Source organism: Candoia aspera, chromosome 1 (genome assembly GCF_035149785.1).
Source record: "Candoia aspera isolate rCanAsp1 chromosome 1, rCanAsp1.hap2, whole genome shotgun sequence".
Lineage (NCBI taxonomy): Eukaryota > Metazoa > Chordata > Lepidosauria > Squamata > Boidae > Candoia > Candoia aspera.
In genome coordinates, this window is record NC_086153.1 from 340,087,484 (window position 1) to 340,107,388 (window position 19,905).

General features: G+C 46.7%; 1 protein-coding gene and 1 long non-coding RNA gene across 3 annotated transcripts in view; both read left to right on the plus strand.

Moving 5' to 3' along the window:
• Nucleotides 1–19,905, plus strand: part of LOC134488509 (uncharacterized) — a 679,404-nt gene that overhangs the window by 142,495 nt on the left and 517,004 nt on the right. The gene's annotated exons all lie outside the window — the stretch shown is intronic.
• Nucleotides 1–19,905, plus strand: part of CHAF1A (chromatin assembly factor 1 subunit A) — a 31,822-nt gene that overhangs the window by 7,439 nt on the left and 4,478 nt on the right. For both annotated transcript variants that reach the window (XM_063290934.1, XM_063290933.1), the window contains 9 exons: nucleotides 1,982–2,038; nucleotides 4,914–5,155; nucleotides 7,849–7,909; nucleotides 8,095–8,163; nucleotides 11,264–11,490; nucleotides 14,914–15,082; nucleotides 16,423–16,503; nucleotides 17,210–17,302; nucleotides 19,291–19,549. In XM_063290934.1, the coding sequence (XP_063147004.1) occupies nucleotides 1,982–2,038; nucleotides 4,914–5,155; nucleotides 7,849–7,909; nucleotides 8,095–8,163; nucleotides 11,264–11,490; nucleotides 14,914–15,082; nucleotides 16,423–16,503; nucleotides 17,210–17,302; nucleotides 19,291–19,549 (1,258 nt within the window). The remainder of the gene's footprint in view (nucleotides 1–1,981; nucleotides 2,039–4,913; nucleotides 5,156–7,848; nucleotides 7,910–8,094; nucleotides 8,164–11,263; nucleotides 11,491–14,913; nucleotides 15,083–16,422; nucleotides 16,504–17,209; nucleotides 17,303–19,290; nucleotides 19,550–19,905) is intronic.

The window sequence follows — 19,905 nt, forward strand, 5'->3', positions numbered from 1 at the left end:
TTCCAGGCCCAATTTTGGTCCTTAAGCAAGGACTACCTGTACAGCTGTGTTCTGCAACAGTAAAGGCACACTCTTTGCTTCCTAAAACCTGCCCCTTTCCACCAAAAACACAAAAGGTCTGAACATTTCATTCCTAACCCTAATTTCATAAGCCAATAGGCAGCTGGATACACTATAAGAGCCGAGGTTTATGCACGGCTGACTTAGTGCAGTGCATGAATTGGTATGGTGCATGTCAACTTCTCCAAAATGGTCCTGTGTTGCAGTGTGTGTTTTTTTTTTTTAAAAAAAAGCTGCTCTGTTTTGTTTTTACTGGGTCTCTGTTGTATAATGTGCATGTTGCCCATTGGTTTGGTTTTGGTTTTTTTCAGATAGACATTATATTATGAAGCTCTCCAGCTAGTAGTAAGGTTCCCTGCATTGTTTTTTGGAAACTCTTTTATTCACAGGCCTTTGGGATATAAGCTGATGAGTTTGTTGCCGTCCACGCATTAAAAACAATGTTCTTAATGTGTTAGTCTCACTTAGCTTCACTTCAAGCCAAGCATATTACTTGGCTTGAAGCAAAGTCCTGAGTTTTCTGGGCGGTCTTTGGCATAATACCATCTTAATAAAAATATTACAGAGCTTCTCCATATTAATAATAGTGGAGGCATCTTTTGCTAGTAGGCATATTTGCCTTTGGCAGTAGTATGTAAGTCCAACATTACTAAGCTGAAGGAAAATAAAAAATGTTTTTCGAGTAACAGGATAAATACTCTTTTATAGCTAAAGATCAGTGCAGTTGAATATTCAATTAGACATTATGGTTGAATATTTAATTAGGCATAATCATAATATAGAGCTACAGTGGATAAATAAATCCCCATTCTTTTATTTATTCTTACATCCTATTTCTTTGCAATGCTATGTCCTTGAAATATAGTGTAAGTCAGTTTATACTGCTGCTTGGTTTAGTTTGAGACTTAAAGGCTCTGGAGAGCTATGAGTTGTCATGAATTGAAATTAATTTCTGTAGTAATTTACTGTCTTCAAGTTACTTGATAGGTTGGTTTACTTTAAAACTTGTATTACTTCTTTATATTAATGCAAAAAATAAAGGAGTATGAAACTAGTAAATAATATGAAAAGGGCTGTGTTGTTCAAAGGCAGCATTCCTTAAGCTGGTCTTGAATTCAGTTTCCATTAGAACTGCTGGGTAAGAATTACGGGAGACGTAGTCCCAGCCCATCTCTGGTTGAGGTGGGCGTTTGGAAGGTGTTCTCATCCATGTTGCAGGGTTGGAATTCACTGCAGACTCCATGTGCCAAAGTTGCTTTTCTAATCACCTTACCCAAAATTCAGTTTTCTGTGTTACAATTTTTGAAGGTAAGTAGAAAATGATGGGTCTAACCTCACCTGACTCTCCCCCCAAAAAACTTCCCCTTCTTTTTTTTACAAAAGCTATTTGCTTGCTTGCTTGCTTATTTATTGCCTCATATTTATATAGCTGCCCATCTCACAGAGGGTGACTCTGGGCAGCGTACAGCACAACACTGCTATTAAATGCAGCTTGGTGTTGCCAAGTGCAGCCCCACAAGAACGGGCGTAAGGACAGCCTTGCATTTTGTATCGATATGCACAAGATGTATTTTGAAACACTGGTTTCGGGAAGTAGATTTGTACTTACCCTGTTTTCTTAAAGATCAGATGAGAAATTTAGATTACTGTATTATGCCATAATAAGTCTGTTGGTCTTTTAAGATGCCAAAAATGACTCTTTGATCTGATTCACACTTCATGGTAAACCATGGTTCCCTTACCCATGATTTGCTGAATAAATCACATCATGCTATGATGTAAGTTACAGCTTGCAGAGTGGCTGGGCTTTCACAACCCCAAACACCCCATTATGGTTTGTGCTGTGTATAAATCCTAGTCTTGGTTTCGGTTGCTTAAAGGAATGCTGATGCCATAAACTGCTCCCTCCTTCCAATTTCAGGCTTCTCCAAAAGTCCATCAAAGTTCAGAGGAGAAGGAGAAACTCAAGCTGCAGAGGGTAAGACGGTTCCACCGACTGACTGAATTTACTTGTTGTGCTTTTGGTACTGAAAAGTAAAAGTGTGCATGCTTAGAAGGTGATGTGGAAGACAGCATTAAATGGCTTTAATGACAGTATCTCCTTGGTCATTATTAAAGCAGCCTTTTTTTTAAGGCTTTTGTGAAAGCCCAATAAAATATTAGCTACTTCAGCAGTGATCATCCTGGAGAAGGATTTTTTCTGATTGCTAAGAGCTGACAGCAACCTGATGGCACATAATCAGTCATAATCAGAAAAGCCTGCTTTAATGAGTAGCGGTGAGATTTTCTGCTTTTATGAGGTCTGGAGGGCTTCTTCCAAAATGTCTTTGAAGCATGCACATCCCTAATAAATTGTAAACTTTGCCTGCTGGAACAGCTCAGTGGAGCCACCTGTCCTGCAGGCAAGGAAGTCCTAGCTTTTATGCCAACATCACCTAGGCCAGAAAGGATCTAAATTCTGGGGAATTTATTAAGTCAGATGGAATGTGGCCTTAGTAAAAGGCCTCTTGCAGCATCCCCTATCTTCCAGGTATTTATGGCTAAATTGCTTCTTAGATAGTGCCAGTTTGTATAATCAAGGATGTTATGTGATACAGCTATTTCTGGACTTGGCAATATCCAGTAGCAAGTGGGACATCAAATGTTTTCCTTGGCTCTGTTTGGGAGCTGGAGGCTGCAATGATTGGATGGTGGAATTACCAGTCAAAGCAAGACACCTCCTTCCAGCTACACCTTGGAGGGAGAGGGAACTGCAGAGACTGTGGTCTGGGAGATGTGGGTGGAAGGACCGGTCTGAATGAGGTTCAGAGTCCTAGCCTGTGAAAACCTCCACCTATGTGGGGGGGGGTTAAGAATATATTTAGGGCCAAGGAAGGCAAGGATTGGCAGACTATAGATATGTTATGCTATTAACGAAACTTGTTTGTAACCTCTTTTAAGTTACTTAATTATTTCTTTGTTTCAATGTTAACAAAGTGACTGTGTTGTTCTAAGTCTTCCCCATGTTCCACCTAGTCATGTTACTTCTGTCAGATAAAAAGAAAGGAGAAAAAAAAAAAAATTAGCAAACCAGGAAAGGATTTGATGGTGACAGCCATACCATCACTTCCTTCAGAGATCTCCCAGAGTTAATAGGATTTCACTTTAATTTTGAAGGACAGATAGATAATTTTAAAAAAGAGACAGGAAGAATAGGTGACAAAAATAGAAGCATATAGTTGTGTGAGTTTAAATCCGTCCATTGAATTAACCAAGCTGGTGATACCTGTGATGTGGAAAGCGTTTTATCCATTCCGTCTATGAACATGCAGGTAGTCCTCGCTTAACAACCATTTGTTCAGCAACTGTTTGAAGTTATGATGGCACTGAACGAAGGGACTTACAACCAGTCCTCAAAGTTCCATCGATTGCACCATCCCCATGGTCACATGAACAAAATTTGGGGCCTCCCACATTTACGACCACCACCTGCCCCCCAGCTGACCATCATCAGGTCCAGGAGGCGGGCCTTCTCGGCAGTGGCCCCTGCCCTTTGGAACATCTTGCCCCGGGAGGTGAGGCTGGCCCCATTGCTCCTGGCCTTCCGGAGGGAATTGAAGACCTGGCTCTGCCACCGGGCTTGGGGCGGGGAGGAGAATAGTCATGCTTGGGGTTGGCTAGTGCCTTGAAGCGCCCCTTCCACATGAAGACTGAAGGAGATCACAGCCATCTGGACTTTATTTTTATATTATGTAATTTTATAATGTATTTTATATATATATTGTTTTACTGAGTATTTTGTTGTAAACCCCCCAGAGTCCCTCCGGTGGGAGGAGATGGGCGGTGACAAATTGGATAAATAAATAAAATTTTCACCTGCCTCCCCTCCTCTGGGCTCACCATCCTGGCCACCCATGAGGGAGGTGCCATGGAAACGTCCTGTACACCAGTGGGTGAGAGCTACAGGCAGGCAGGTGTATGCCATGCTGCTACCAGCTGGGTCCTCCTTTTAAGAAAGAAGGCCCTGGCTGGCACAGAAAATAAAACCCTGGCCAGGTTGTGAAAGAAGGCCCTGGCTGCACCGGCACGAAAGGAGGCTCCGGCTGCTAGTGGCGCGCAGTGCGGCGGCAGGCAGGGCCAAGTGGTGGGGAGGTGGGCAGCCAAAAAGGCAGAGATGGTGGGGAGATAGGTTAATGGGGGGAGTCAAAGCGGAAGCAGTCCCTTACTTTCTTCTAATAATGGCTTGGATCTGGGTGGGTCCTCACCTAATGACCGTGTGGGATTCGTTCAACACTGGGATTGCTGGAACTGCCGTCACTAAGCAAAGCAGTCATGTGATGTTTTGCTTAATGACCGCCTCGCTTAGCAACAGAGTTGCTGGTCCCAGTTAGGGTTGTTAAGTGCGAACTACCTGTAGTCAGCCTGCATCCTGAAATACAGTAGTGCAGTCTAGAAGATGCTTTTGCACAGCCAAGGAATTACGTATACAATCATTTTCTCTAGCAAACATTTGCCAGATAGATTACAAATCAGTCACTTCAGGATTGTGGTGGTTTTCACAATATAGGAGGGCTACCTTTCCCCTGTTTCTTACCGAGGAAGCAAACAATGCCTTATAAGAGCAATATTTTTTTAAAAGCCCCTAACACAGTGTCATCTTCAAAGCCGTCTGCTTTTGGGGTTCATATATAATGATAGAATCTTGACCACTGTTTTCGACAGTCTTGTTAGAAAGAGGTCTTCAGTGGCTGGAGAAGCCAGAGACTTAACCTTATACTGGTTAACACATATTGGGCTGCTTGGCTTTGTGGATATGACTGTGTCAAGAATTCCCTATAAAGACCTCTTCTGGTCTTTTCTTTGTTTTAAAAAAGGACCAAGAACGTGCAGATAAGCTTCAGAAGCTGCAAGCTAAACGGGAGGAGCGGGGAAGACTGAAAAAGGAAGCCAAGGCTGCAAAAGAACGTGCCCGAGAGGAGGCAAAGAGGAAGAAAGAAGAAGAGAAGGAGTTGAAGGATAAAGAAAGGAGGGAGAAAAAGGAGAAGGATGAAAAAGAGAAAGCTGAGAAACAGCGAGCCAAGGAAGAAAAACGGAAAGAGAGGCAGGAAGCCCTGGAGTAAGTAAACCGTCATCTGGGATTGTCAATCGGCACAGCTTTCGCTTGTTCAGATATGCTGGTTGGTTTCTGCTTTCACTTGATAGGATTGTGTTCTTCTGTATTGGTTGGTTTGCTTTGATCCTGCTGGGATTACCCCTGATAAGGAGGTTCGTTCATTCTAATTCATATCTTGCTCAAGTCGCGGAGGCAGTTTGCTGTGATGGATATCCCCAAGGCTGCTTCTTGTGGCTCTTGATCCTGAAACTGAAGTCTTTCCAATGGAAAATGCCTTTAAACAAAGGATCTGCAAAATGTTCCAGGACTGGAACACACACATCCTGGGCAGAAGTGTTTTGGGGGTGGGGAAAGAGGGAAAAGGCCAAGGACATCAGCAGTAGTTAAGTGGAAATAGGGGAAAGGAGGCACTGGGGACACAGCCACAATTTCTGTAGCTTCAGGTGTGGCGTATCCAGGTGACCCATGTACACCATTTTCCCCATGACTTCCATTCCATTCTCTGGTCCCTTTTCCTCCCACTGTGCTGCTCTTGAAGTCAAGGACACTGGCCATTAACCCAAGATAGGGAAAAGAAGACACTGGGAAGTTTGAGGGCAGGCAAGCCAGTTGGATAACTTCCACCCGTAATCTTGGCTGCAAGTGCAGCATATAAAGGCCAGGATATGGGACAGAGACCGCACTGGTCGCGCTCATGGATGATCTCTGGCAGGAGCGGGATCGAGGGAGTGCATCCATCCTGGCTCTCCTTGACCTCTCAGCGGCTTTCGATACCATCGACTGTGGTATCCTTTTGGGTCGGCTCAGGGAGTTGGGGGTGGGCGGCGTGGTCTTGCGCTGGTTCACCTCCTTCCTCCAGGGCCGGTCCCAGTCGGTGGTGATGCGGGGGAGAGATCCGACCCTCAACCTCTTCTGTGTGGGGTGCCACAGGGCTTGGTTCTCTCCCCTCTCCTATTTAACATCTACATGAAACCGCGGGTGAGATCATCCATCACCATGGGATGAGGTATCATGAATATGCTGATGATACTCAACTATACATCCCCATCCCGGGTGAGGGAAGCGATGCAGTGGCTGCCCTCTCTCGGTGCCTGGGGGCTGTGGGTGTCTGGATGGGCAACAACAGGCTTCAGCTGAACCCTGGTAAGACGGAGTGGCTGTGGGTTAATGGCTCTTCCATATCCGGGACTTCGTCACCTTTGGTTCTGGATGGGGTGGCACTGCCCCAGACAGACCCAGTGCGCAATCTGGGGGGCCTCCTGTACTCACGGCTCCTGCTCAAAGAGCAGGTGGCAGTTGTGGCCAGGAGGGCCTTTGCACAGCTTCGTGTTGTGCACCAATTACTCCCCTTTCTGGATTGGGAGGCCCTTCGGACAGTCACTCATGCCCTGGTCATCTCCCATATAGACTACTGCAATGCGCTCTACGTGGGGTTATCCTTGAAGAGTATCCGGAAGCTTCAGCTGATCCAGAATGCAGTCGCGCGGGCAGTTATGGGTTCCCCTAGATCGGTGCATTTAACACCTTTGCTGCACGAGCTGCACTGGGTGCCAGTTTGCTTCCGGGTCCAATTCAAGGTGTTGGTTATCACCTTTAAAACCCTGCATGGCATGGGACCAGGCTACCTGAGGGATTGTTTCGTCCCCATGACATCGACCAGCCCCACCTGGTCATGCAGAGAGGGTGTGCTACGGACCCTGTCTGCAAGAGAATTCCACCTGGCGGGGTCCAGGAAGCGGGCCTTCTCTGTGGTGGCCCCCACCCTCTGGAACATTCTGCCCCTGGAGGTGAGGCAGGCCCCATCGCTCCCGGCCTTCCAGAAGAACCTGAAGACTTGGCTCTGCCACCTCACCTGGGGTGGGAAGGGGAGTAGTTCTTCCTGGGGGTGGCTGGTGCCTTAGAGCTCTCCTCACTGAATTAGATCTTATCACCACTTGGATTTTATACTTATTTTTATCTTCTATTTATATTTGGTGATTTGTATTTATATTTTTGTATGCTCACGGTTTTAATGTTAGTTTTATTGTAAACCGCCCAGAGTCCCTCGGGGGAGATGGGCGGTGGTAAAATTTGAAAAATAAATAAATATTGTTTGTAAACTGCCCAGAGTCATTGCTGTACAAGATGGGCGGTAAAGAAATATGATGGATAGATGGATAGATGGATAGATGGATAGATGGATGGATGGATGGATGGATGGATGGATGGATGGATGGATGGATAGATAGATAGATAGATAGATAGATAGATAGATAGATAGATAGATAGATAACCAAATGCTAGGGTGTGGTGTGGGTTTTTTTTGTACTTTATTGGCTGGCTCTTTAAGACTGGATTCTTTGGAACAAACTGCTGATAAATTAATTCTTTAACTACTTTATCGCATAACTGAACAAGTTGCCACTGTGCAGTGAAGTTCAGTATATCTCAGCAATAAGTGTCATTATCTGGCTGTTCTATTTTCCCTACATGCTTACACAAAAGCACTTATATTACAGACTGTGTGCTGGGGCTAGAAGCTTTTTAAAAGAAAACTTTTATATTGTTATAATTACTAGCATCATCGATCTGTTGGGCCTGCAGTATCTGAGTCATGTTTGAACACTCCCGATGCTTGTGTTTTCCTAAACCTGGACTTTGTTTCCCTAAATAAACCTTTAGTTGCTAAATCTGGACTTTATGGCTTTATTTTGAAGGGCAAAATTAGAAGAAAAAAGAAAAAAAGAGGAAGAAAAGCGCTTGAAAGAGGAAGAGAAGGTAAAGCCAGCAGCACTTGTTCTGTTCTGTTTCAGCCAGTGCAGAGCTCAAAAGAAGTGTTTTGCCATCAGGCAGGGACCACGTTTGCCTTCTCTGTCCTAGAGAAGGCTTTGTTTGCAATGATGTTCTTAATTTCATGGATTGTGACATATAATTTTGTCCCTTTTTTAATATTCTGATTCCAGCGCCTCAAAGCAGAAAAGGCTGAAATCACCCGGTTCTTTCAAAAACCAAAAACCCAGCCTGCTCCAAAAGTAAGTTTTCTAACAGCTCTGTGATTCTGTGCTTACCTCTGAGGTGTCTAAACCTATTGTTTATTTATTTGTTTGTTTAATCTAATTTATCCCCGCCCATCTCCTCCCGTCGGAGGCCTCTGGGCGGTTTACAACAAATGATTAAAACCATCAGAATAATACAATAAAATAAAAATACTATAAATAGAAATAAAAATAAAGAATAAAAATCCAAGTGATGAAGGATCTAAAACAGTCCAAGTGTGGGAGGAGTGGTCTATAACAACCATCCGCATGTAACTCTATTCCCCTCTCCACCCCAAGCGAGGCGGCAGAACCAGGTCTTCAGACTCCGCCAAAAGGTCGGGAGCGATGGGGCCAATCTCACCTCTGGGGGCAGCATGATCCACAGGGCAGGAGCCACTGCGGAGAAGGCCCGCCTCCTGGACCCCGCCAGATGGAATTCTCTTACAGACGGGGTCCGTAGCTTGCCCTCTCTGCACAATCGGGTGGGACGGGCTGATGTGATGGGGAAGAGGCGGTCCCTCAGGTAGCCTGGCTCCGTGCCATGTAGGGCTTTAAAGGTGATAACCAACACCTTGAATTGGACCCGGAAGCAAACTGGTACCCAGCGCAGCTCACGCAGCAGTGGTGTCACACGTGCCCTTCTGGGGGCACCAAAAACAGCTCACGCAGCTGCATTCTGGACCAGCTGAAGCTTCCGGATACTTTTCAAGGGTAGCCCCATGTAGAGCGCATTGCAACAGTCTATCTGAGAGATAACAAGGGCATGAGTGACTCTTTGAAGGGCCTCCTGGTCCAGGAAGGGGCGTAACTGGTGCACAGCACGTAGCTGCACAAAGGCTCTCCTGGCCACGGCCTCTCCCGGATACAGAAGAACCATCAACCCACAGCCACTCGGTCTTACCAGGGTTCAGTTGAAGCCTGTTGTTCCCCATCCAGACCCCTACAGCCCCCAGACACTCGGAGAGGGTGGTCACAGCATCACTTACTTCACCCGGGATGGAGATACACAACTGAGTATCATCAGCATACTGATGATACCTCATCCCATGGTGATGGATGATCTCACCCAGCGGTTTCATGTAGATGTCAAACAAAAGAGGAGAGAGAACCAAACCCTGCGGCACCCCACAATGGAGGGGTCGAGGGCTGGATCTCTCCTCCCCTATCAACACTGACTGGGACCGGCCCTGGAGGAAGGAGGTGAGCCAGCTTAAGACTACGCCGCCCACCCACAACTCCCTGAGCCGCCCCAAAAGGATACCATGGTCGATGGTATCGAAAGCCACTGAGAGATCAAGGAGAGCCAGGATGGATGCACTGCCTCCATCCCGCTCCCGCCAGAGGTCATCCATAAGTGCGACCAATGCAGTTTCTGTCCCATAACTGGGCCTGAAACCTGGCTGAAAGGGGTCTAGATAATCCGTTTCCTCCAGGACCCTCTGGAGCTGCAAAGCCACCACTTTCTCAACCACCTTCCCCAGAAAGGGGAGGTGGGAGACTGGACAAAAATTGTCCAGCGATGGCTTCTTGAGGAGGGGGTGTACCAACGCCTCTTTAAAGGCCGCCGGAAACACCCCCTCTCCCAAGGATGTATTAGCGTTTTCCTGTGTGATACCACTGTATACTTGAACTAGAAGACCAAGGTCATCATGAAGTTCAGGAACCGTTAAGAGAACTGTGTGCCAAAATAGCCAGAATTTAGCTAAAGTAAGAAGTTCCACATTTGCAAGAACATCCGGGCCTATGGTGCTCTGTACAGGTAGTCCTTGGTTACCAACCACTCATTCAGAGTTATGTCAGCACTGAACAAATGGTAGTTACGCTCGGTCCCTGAATTAGCGGCTATTGCAGCATCCCTGCAGCCATGTGATCAAAATTTGGGCACTTGGCAGCCCACCTGCATTTATGACTGCAGGGGTGCTTTAACTATCCCCCCACCTATCTCCCCCCCCCCATCTCTTCCCTTTTGGCCACCCTGCACTCTGCTACCTCTGCCTCTTTGAAGCCTTCCAAAGCCTCACAAGAAGGCCGCACGTGATTTGGACAAGGGCGCGGACAGCCTCGGGAAGAAGGCCTGGCGTGGCCAGCAGCTGCCTCGCAAAGGGCCAGGCCGGGCACAACTTGTCAGCAACTGGAGGAAGAAGCTGGTGAAAGTCAACTAGGGGCGGCAGGGCCAGGGGAGGCGGCAGAGTGCAGGGTGGCCAAAAGGGAAGAGATGGGGAGTGAGATAGGCAGGTGGGGAAGTTGAAGAGGAGGCAGTCCCTTACCTTACTGAGGTTTGGGGCTGGGAAGGACCAAGCTGAGAATGGCTTGGATTGGTGTGGGTCCTTGCCTAACAACCAGGTGGGATTCGGTTAACAACGGCAGCTGGGACTGCAGGGATTGTTGTCACTAAGCGATGCGGTCCCGTGACAACTGCATCGATTAGTGATGGAAATTCCTGTCCCGATTACCATTGTTAACCGAGGATTACCTGAAATGGGTGCAGTGATTTGCCTGTTAATGATCTCAGCCCCTTTCAGTATGATGTTTTCATGCATGACTTTTGCAACGGTGAATTTTTGGGAAATGCGGAAACCTTCCACTTCTTCCACTTTCTACATCATCAATGGAAGAATGGCCATATGAAGTATATGGTTCACTCCAGGAATTGGAACTTAAAAAAAATAACTGTTCAGTTTCGGTCTCTGTAGTGCTTCAGATGGAAAGGCAGAAACATGCAGTTCCTCGTGTGGCTCCTGAGAACAGCTACCTCTTTTCTTTGACTTGCGTGCCACAGCACAATCCTGAGACAGGCACATCTGGTTTAAGGAGTTGCGGGCACGTGCCCCCCCAGTCAGAATGCTGCGCAGCCTATCCAATATGTATAATCAACCTGCAATTAGAAAAAGCTTAATATGGCTGTGACATGATGGTTCTTGCAAGGCACGGATAACCTATTTGGGCTTTGCTACAAGTAGCAAAATACTGACTGACCTCAGAACGGTAACATATGTTTCAAGTGTCTGGTTGTCCTGGGGTTCAGCGGTGAAACTTCCATCTTACGTTGTGTTCCAAGGGGAGCAAGATAATACAGTTAGCCTCTTGTTTTCAGACTCTGGCAGGCTGGTGCGGAAAGTTTGCTCCCTTTGAGATCAAGGAGAACATGGTCCTTGCTCCGCTTTGCCGTGTGGCCATCGATCAGGACCTCTCCGACCGATTAGACCAGTTCGTGCAAGAGCAGAGCTGTGACACTTCTTTCTTGGAAGAACTGAGGAGTCGGGATCCTAGGAAATCTGAGCCCACCCTTGCCTGCAGCTGGAGTGCTGACGGGATCAACAGGTTAGTTGCTCCTTTCGGAACAGATGTGATGGTGGTGGTATTCCTTCAGAAGCCTGTTGATACCTGCACTGACAAATGTCGCAGGGCAGACATGGCTTTAGCAAAACACCTCATCAAAGGCTTTTAGGTAACAATGGTGGTCGTGGGACAAAAGGACAGGTTCTTACTCCTGTATGAATTTCTAACCAAAGGGTAGGAATAAATGGGCAGCTTTCTCAATCAACATAGGGAACAGGTGGAGTCTCAAGGATCTGTATTGGCCTTGTTCATAAATTGACTTAGATGTTAGTTGTAACATGTATGTATGTATGTAGCATGTAACTCTTACAGAATTCCAATAGAAGAGAATATATGAAGCTCAGGGTTGAACTGTGGAGTCCTTGGTGCCCTCTGAGCTGGGTGGTTGGCTTGCAGACGTTTCATTTCCTGCCTAGGTAGCATCAGTGCAAGTGAATGTGGGGTTTGCTCCCTGCTTATATGCAGTACCTTGCCCTGCCTGTGTCGGTGGGCGTGTGGTTTCCTCCTGGGTAGTTCCTTGACTGGGTATTGTTTCCGGCTTGTCTGTCTGGTGTTAATCCCTGCTTATCTGGGCGCTGGCTGCTGGAGAGGATGTTCTGCTCTTTGTTTCCTTCTTAGCTTTTTAAACTGTCTCTGTTGAATGGTGTGTAAATATGGCTTATCTCTGCCTGTCTATTGACGGCTGACTTGCCTGAATGCCAAGCTTCCAGGAATTCCCTCGTGTTTTTGGATTTGGCTTGGTCTAGGATGCTGACAGTTTCCCAGCTGAAACCGTGGTTGAGCCTGTCCCTGTGTTGCGGGATTAAGGGGTTTCACTGTGTCTTCTGACAGCCGGTTGGTGGTCGTGGATGCGCTTGGCTAGTCTCCTGCCTGTCTGTCCTACGTAGTGGCTGTGACGGTCCTTACACTGCATGTTGTAGTAGATGACTCCTGTTTTTTCCTTCTTGGGCTACGGGGTCTTTTGGTTTGCTTAAGATGTTCTGGAGGGCCGTAGTTGCTTTGTGTGCTATAGTGATGCCATGTGGTTGTAACAATCTTCTGGTTGTTTCTGAGATGTTTCTGATGTATGGCAGTGTCACCCTTTTCATAGCTTGTCCAGGTTGTGCTGTAGTGGGTTGTGTGGTCAGGTGCTTTTTGATCAAGTTGCATGGGTATCTGTTTTGTTGGAAGATGTATAGGCAGTCTGTTTCCTTTTTCTGGCATCCTGGGCTGCTGCAGTGCGTTAGTGCTCGTCTGAATAATGTCCTGACACACCTCCTCTTGTGGGAGGTTGGGTTGTGACTTTGGCGGTGGGGCACTTGGTTAGTGTGCGTCTTTTTCCGATAGACCTGCATTTCCAATTTGCCATCATTTCCTCTGCTGATGAGGATATCCAGGAAGGGTAGTGTGTTCTTTTTTCTTCTCTTGTGAATTTTATTCCTTTGAAGTTGTTGTTGATTGTCTTGGGTGTCTTCTCCAGTTGTTCCTTTTTTATTATGTCAAAGGTGTCGTATCCTCACTCTAGATGCTGCAATATGGTCTCTGCTATGAGTCCTAAGAGTGGTGATCCCATGGGTGCTCCTCCGATTGGTTGGTATGTCTGTCCGTCAGACTGAAAGTAGGCGGTGAAGCAGAGGCTGATGAGGTCCATGAGTCTGGGCATTTCTATTTCAGTGTATTTGGCTATGTCAGGTGTGTTGTGCAGTGCTGCTGCCATGGATTCTTTCGCTTACAGAATTTTTGTGAAAGTAGTAAGAGAGAAAAGGGACTGATAGATGTTTACTAAATTAGACATGGTAAATAGAAATTAGTTTTTTCTCCATCTTGCTGGTGTTCAGGGTTATCCAAAGAAGAAAACTAGAAGAACAAAACATTGTTGTTCAGAAAAAGTTCTTAAAATTATGGAATTTGGTGCCCCAAATGTGGTTGATGGCAACCATCTTGGCTTTACAAGTAGGTTAGAAAAATCTGTTGGTGAAAAGATATTATTATTTGAATAATATCAGCCCTCGTTAAACAAGGAAACTGACAGATGGTTCTAGGTTCAGTGACAGTCTAATTCCTGATACTCTTTGGAAGGAAAAGGAGAGAGGGCTTTTGCCCACAAATAGAAAGTTCCATCCCATAATGTTGTAACCTCGCAATACGTTCCAGAACTGGTCTAACCTCAGAATGGGACCCTTTGGACAGGCCCATTTCTGGATGTTTTGCACACTTCTTTTTCCCCATGACCAGGTTGTAGAATTCTAAGAGTGAGTTTGGATTTGGAGGAGGGAGTGCCATTACTTGCATTCTCAGATTAAAAATGGGATATAAATCTAGTTAGTGAACAGGGATGAGGTACTCACCACTGCCTTTTTTTTTAATCTTCACCCAGTTAACATGATATAGCCCTTAGGCATTTAAGATTTTTTTGCTTGAGTTGGAAGCCATTTTTAATCTTACAAGAATTGATATTTTAGTCAGAAAATATAGTATGTGCCCACCTTCTAAAGTAGTTTAATGTGAAGTTTTGGTGTTCTCTGGTGCTTTTGTGGCTTTTAGCAAAACACTCCGTTGATGGCAATTTCTAAAATAGATAAATAAATGGAAGCCTGTGGCAATCCTCTGAATTCTAGTGTCAAACAGCCACAGCAGGAAAGGCTGTTGAACTGAACCTTTGTTGATGGGCCTCCTGAGACATACCTGGCTGAGCTCACAGTGAGATCTGATGCTGATTTGATATTGAATCAGGCCGTTGCGCTCCTTCAATAATTTCCCCAAATACCTGCTTCTATTTGGATCCGCTGAAGCTTCCTGGGTCATTTCTGTGTGGCAATAGGGACACTCATCGCCAGTGGAAATGCATTCACCTGATGTCGGGATGCACGGTGTATATTGCTTAACATGAAAGCTCTGGTGTGAGGACTCATTTCAAGATGCCTCCCTGGCTCAGCTTTAAGCCTCAGCTTGTCTTGGCCACAAGCAAGGCGCTGTATTCACAACTTCTCTCCTGCAGGAGGGTGTGCCTTGCAATGCATTAATCCATAGTCATCCTCCCCAGAGTTTTCCACTGCAGGGTGCTTGGCAGTTCTACGCGTCCAGCATAGAAAGCTTTAGTGTCCCCTTCCACTCACTAGTGTACCTCCTCCTCCCCGATTGTCCCTCTTTTATCTGGTTTGCAGCACGCTGTTTCCTTAACTTTCACTCACTTTTTTCTAGCCGTGGCATAATTCGCCAGTTCATTTTTAATTGAAATCTCTAGAGAAGGGAACAAAAGTCCTTTTCTTGTTGGTCAAGCATGACTATCATTGTACTAATTAGGAACTTCATTGTAACGGAAAGCAAGGAGGACTTTCAGCTTCCCCCTCCCAATCTTTCTTTTGATGTCTTGGAACCCCAGTGGGCAACGTTAAAGACCGAGCACACCATTTTTTTGTTCAACAGTGATGTGGTCATTGTGGGTAGCAGCCAAGCGGAAGATGCGCCAGAAAGGAAGAAGTTCGGCAGAATGAAACTCCTGCAGTTCCGTGAGAATCACCGGCCTGCCTACTGGGGCACGTGGAACAAGAGATCTTCAGCAATAAGGCCAAGAAGCCCTTGGGCCAAAGATATGGTAAGCTGAGAACATCACACCGCATTGCTCTGCAAGCGGGTTAAAAGGCCGTAGGGGCCAAGTGGGCATCAAAGGAAAGAGGTGGCAGTTTAGTAAACCTTTGTGGAAAGAAAGCCTTGCTCCATGTCAGGAATCCTACAGGAGCTCCCAGAAGGTCCATCTTCCGTTGAAATGGTTGTGCTTCCAAGGCAAGGGAAATGACTTCCCCTTGAGAGCCACTGCTAGTCAGTGAAATTGGGGCCAAGATGCCCTTTTGTGTTCCTCGGGGAGGGCCAGGACAATTTTGGGCTGCAGGGACAGAGGTGTAGTGTCAAGATCAGGGACGGTGACGGTTCCTCTCTCTCTGCACTGGCCTGACTGCACCAGGAATAACGTGTCTAGTTCTGGCCGCCACAATTCCAAAAGGATGCTGAAGAACTGGAAAGTGTACAGAGAGGGGCGTTAAGGGTGGCGAGGGGCTTAGAGGTTAAATCCTGCAAAGAGCAATTTGATACGCTTGGCCTAAAGAAGAGAAGGCTGTGGGGAGACAGGGCAGTCGTCTCCTAGTCCTTGAAGGGCTGTCCCAGGGAAGAGCGGGTGGATTGGTCTCCTGGAGGCAGGACAAGAACCAGTGGGTGGAAGCTCTGCAGAGGGGGTGCCTGGCCCCAAGGGTTACAAAGCAGCAGGACAGCCCGCCTCCTGAAGACATGGGCGCTTCGTTCCTGGAGGTCTCCGAGAAAAAGTCAGGCAGCCATTTGTCTGGGATGGTACGAGGATTTCTCTGCTGCACAGCGGGTTGGACTGGATGACCTCCACGGTCCCTCCCAACCCTAGGATTCTGTGAGGGTACCTTAATCCATGGACAGGAGGGACACGTGGATGCCTGCAGAGGCTGGAAAGACTTGCCTGTGAGACGCTGAAGGGCTGGAGCCATGCTGAAACAGGTGGACCAGCTGGAAAGCAGATGGGGGGCTAAGAGCCGCTGGTCAGCTGTTTCTTCTGCTTGGCATTGGCACCCTTGCCCCACTGCGAAGCATCATCGGTCCTCTGCTGGGCAGCTTCAGTCGGTCAATGGTGCAGCGCTGGGCTACTCAGAGGCACAGCCCTGAAAGGTGGAGGCACTGGGAAAGGTCCCGGAGAAGGGCAGCTCATTCAGAACGAGCCAGAGGTGCTCTAGTCTGGGGGATTGTGCTCTGAGCCGGGGGTTGAATCCAGTGACCTCCGAGGCCCTTTCCAGCTTTAGGGTGTGTCTCTGTTTTGCTGCTGACGCTGTTCTAGATCGGCGTCCTCCCCCCCGCCCCGCACAATCCTTTCTGAAAGTGTCTTTCTTGGCTTGCGCCATCTTGCTTCCTTCATGGCAGAAGCTGCTGGACTACGAAGTTGAGAGTGACGAAGAGTGGGAGGAGGAGGAACCGGGGGAGTCCCTCTCCCACAGCGAAGGGGTAAGGCCCGGCCTTCTCACTAAGCAGCCACGTGCCATCCTCCGGTGAGAAGGAAACTCGCGGGAAGGGGAAGTCCCCAGGCTGCTTCGTGACTGAAAAGGTGCAGGCAGCATCTGGAATCGAGCGCAGAAACTGGTTGTCCATCCATGCTGTTTGCCAGCATGCTCCCATCTCTTGGTGCTCTGGGAGGAGATGGTTGGAGCCGTGGTGAACAGAAAATAGCCAGAAAGATTTAGGCAGGATTAATCTTGACCTGGCACCAAGATCCACATTCCTTGGGGTGAAAAGCACCCTATGGTTCAAACATTGGTGGCCGCAAGTGCATTCCTCCGTGTGAGTCAAAGCAGTCCTGATTTGTGATTTTCCAGCTGCTGCTGCGGCACCATTATTAGAACCAACCCCCATCCTCCAAATCTAATATGCTGAAGACCTGCATGGCTCAGTGGGGGAGAGGGGGAAACCAGTCTTTCTAAATGTGACAGGTGCATTTCTTTTGGATATGGCAAACACAGACAGAGTCCCCTTTTTGGGGGAGATGGGCGGTGATGGAAATTTGAAATATAAATAAACAAATTTCGGCAAAACTGAGAATGCCCTTTCCTCCCCAGTCAGCACTTTTGGAAAGATCTGCCTCCGAAGTCCCTCTGAGAAAAACATACTCTCGTAAAGCTGCTTTGTAATCTGTCCCTGTGTTCCCATCTCTCAGGATGAGGAAGAAGATGGGGGAGAGGAGGAAGATGACGACGACGGGTTCTTTGTTCCCCATGGATACCTTTCGGAGGACGAAGGCGTGACTGAAGTAAGCCCCAAAGAGAACGGAATTTTCCTAAGTCTCAGAGGCTGAAAAGGTGGCCCATGTAGTAGGTGTTGATCTACCCAGCATGGTGACAGTGTACCAGCCCTTAGGACTGATAGCTAGTTACAATCTCCGTCAAAAAGCTGCAACCCGAAGTTAAGATCCACTTGTTTGGGAAGATCTATTGGACTTCCGTACTTGATTCTGCAGGAGTAAAAGCAAGAGTTAAAAAAAACAACCCATAGGCGTTAGTGGATCACATTTATCAGATGCATGATAGGATATTGCCCAGTTTGTATGTTATATATGCACAGCCATTGTTGCTGGGGAGGGCGGATATGATAAAGAGAGGTCAGAAACCAACTAGCTATAAATCATAGCCATTTTGTAAAAATGTGCTGGATGTGACATAGGCATCTACGCACCGATGAACTGGTTGAACTTAGGTAATATTTTAATAAACAAAGAATACGGTTCCTTATTTCTGTAACTGAGAAATATTCTTAAGTCTAGTGACCTCTGAACTTCCATAATGTGCATAATGGCATTACTGATTTGTGTCTCGGGGCGGGGCATTTTCTAGTTTTGTACAACAGAAGTCAGTGGTCAGCATGAAGTTACTGATCTTTAACGTTGACTTGCTTACAATTTCATAATCTGTTTGGAAAGGCCGCTCGCGTGTTGTCACTGGTCAGTAGATAGATTTCAGATGCATCCTTCTGACTGCCAGATAGTCTGACACTGTCACCGTGTAGGTGTTGGATTACCTGTTGCTGTTTTTTGATGATGATGATGATGATGATGATGATTACAATTATGCCAAACAGTAAGCAAGCCTGTCCGGAGATAGGCTAGCAAGCAAACTTCACATCCTAGCTTGTCCTAAATCAGCTATTGCATGTCACCTGTTCTCACACCCTTGGTTTAGCCTTTTAGTACGAGCAGATCAGTTAGCCAGAAATTGGAAGCTTATTGGGCTGTCCATATGAGATCCTGGCTTATTTAAAAACAACAAACTAGTTTTTTTTAATTCAGTTGCCATAATGTGTTTTGGATGGGGAGCTTCATTCAGCCCTCATTCTGGTGAGGGATCGAGTAGGAGCAAGTGTAGTTTCTGCTTGGGTCGAGTCCTACGGGGATAGATCGTGATAAAACCTCCAAAGACTGAGATGGCAGATTATAGTTAGAGCTACAGTACAGGTTTAAATCGATCCCAAATCCCTTTTTATTCAAAGAGGGATGTACAAAACTTGCTTTCAACTTGATAATCACTGACGATTTGAACAGATGTCAACCATTTTTATGACTCCTCTGTAAGGAAATTCCATCCAAACCACAGGAGGAGCAAGCAGCTGATCAGCTATAGCACAGTTCAGTTGTAGCCCTGCATAATAAAGCAAATAAAAGCAGTAACAAGTACATATGAATTTAGCCATGCACCTCTATCAATAAAACAGCCCATCATTATTACCTTGCTCTGGAGAGCTGTATTCACACTGCATGCTGAGCCAGGCCAGCTATCTGCACATTTGCACAACCAGCCAGTTTAGTTATTTTTTAACTTAGGTTTGTTTATTTTTATTTACTTGCAAAAAAAAAAAAAAAAAAAAACCTTTAGAAACATCCATCTCTTAAATCTAGTCTTGCACATTTTGTCAGGCTAGTGAAGTATTAACATTTAAGTCAGTTCTGTAACAGTAAAGAAAAATAGGACATGAAGCATATAAATTAGTGTGCGCCAGTGTTTCTCAGCTTTGGCAACTTTCAGACATGGGGACTTCAACTCCCAGAATTCCCCAGCCAGCATGGCCATGTTTTCCTAGTAACAGTTGTCTATGAAACTTGTTAATAGATCCTTGGTTTTCAGAACAGTAGAATCTTTGGAATACATTAATTGTTGATTTAATCTTTTGTTTCATTAGTCTGCTCCAACGCTGAGCCATTTCATCTCCCCTCGGGGTAAACCCACCTCTCTCTCCATCCTTGTCCAGGAATGTGATCCCGAAAACTACAAAGTTCGCCAGAAGCTGAAAGCCAAGGAGTGGGACGAGCTGATCGCCAAGGGGAAGGGGTTCCGCATCTTGCAGCCCGTGAAGATCGGTTGCGTTTGGGAGGGTGAGGGCAGCGGCTTCGGCACAAGCGCGGAAACGGGCATCCTGCAGCAGTTCACGGCTTCTCTCCTGGATTCCAGCTTCGCCGATGAAGAATTGGTAGAGAAAAGCAGCAAGAAGAAAACGAAAGACCAACGAAGTAAGCCTGGGGTGGAGGGAGAGAACCACCGTGTTTCCTCCACAGAATGGGGGGCCTCTCTGGAAGGTGCAGTGAGCTGGCGGTGCATGACTCATTTCGGTTGCTTGCATTTGTACTTTGCCTTTCCACATCAAAGGGAAGCTCTTCAAGTAGCCACCAGTTTCACAGTGGTTGTATGGTAAGGCGTAACAGCTACAGGTAGTAAACGTGAGTGTAGCTGGGAGGAGGCACTTTGCTCTGCTCCTGTGCTGTCCCAAAATACCTGCTTTAAAAACCCAAACTGTCCCCTGATACTTAAACGCCAGTGGCTTTTGTGTGACGTAACTTCTGTGGCTCCGGCAACGGGGAACAACCTC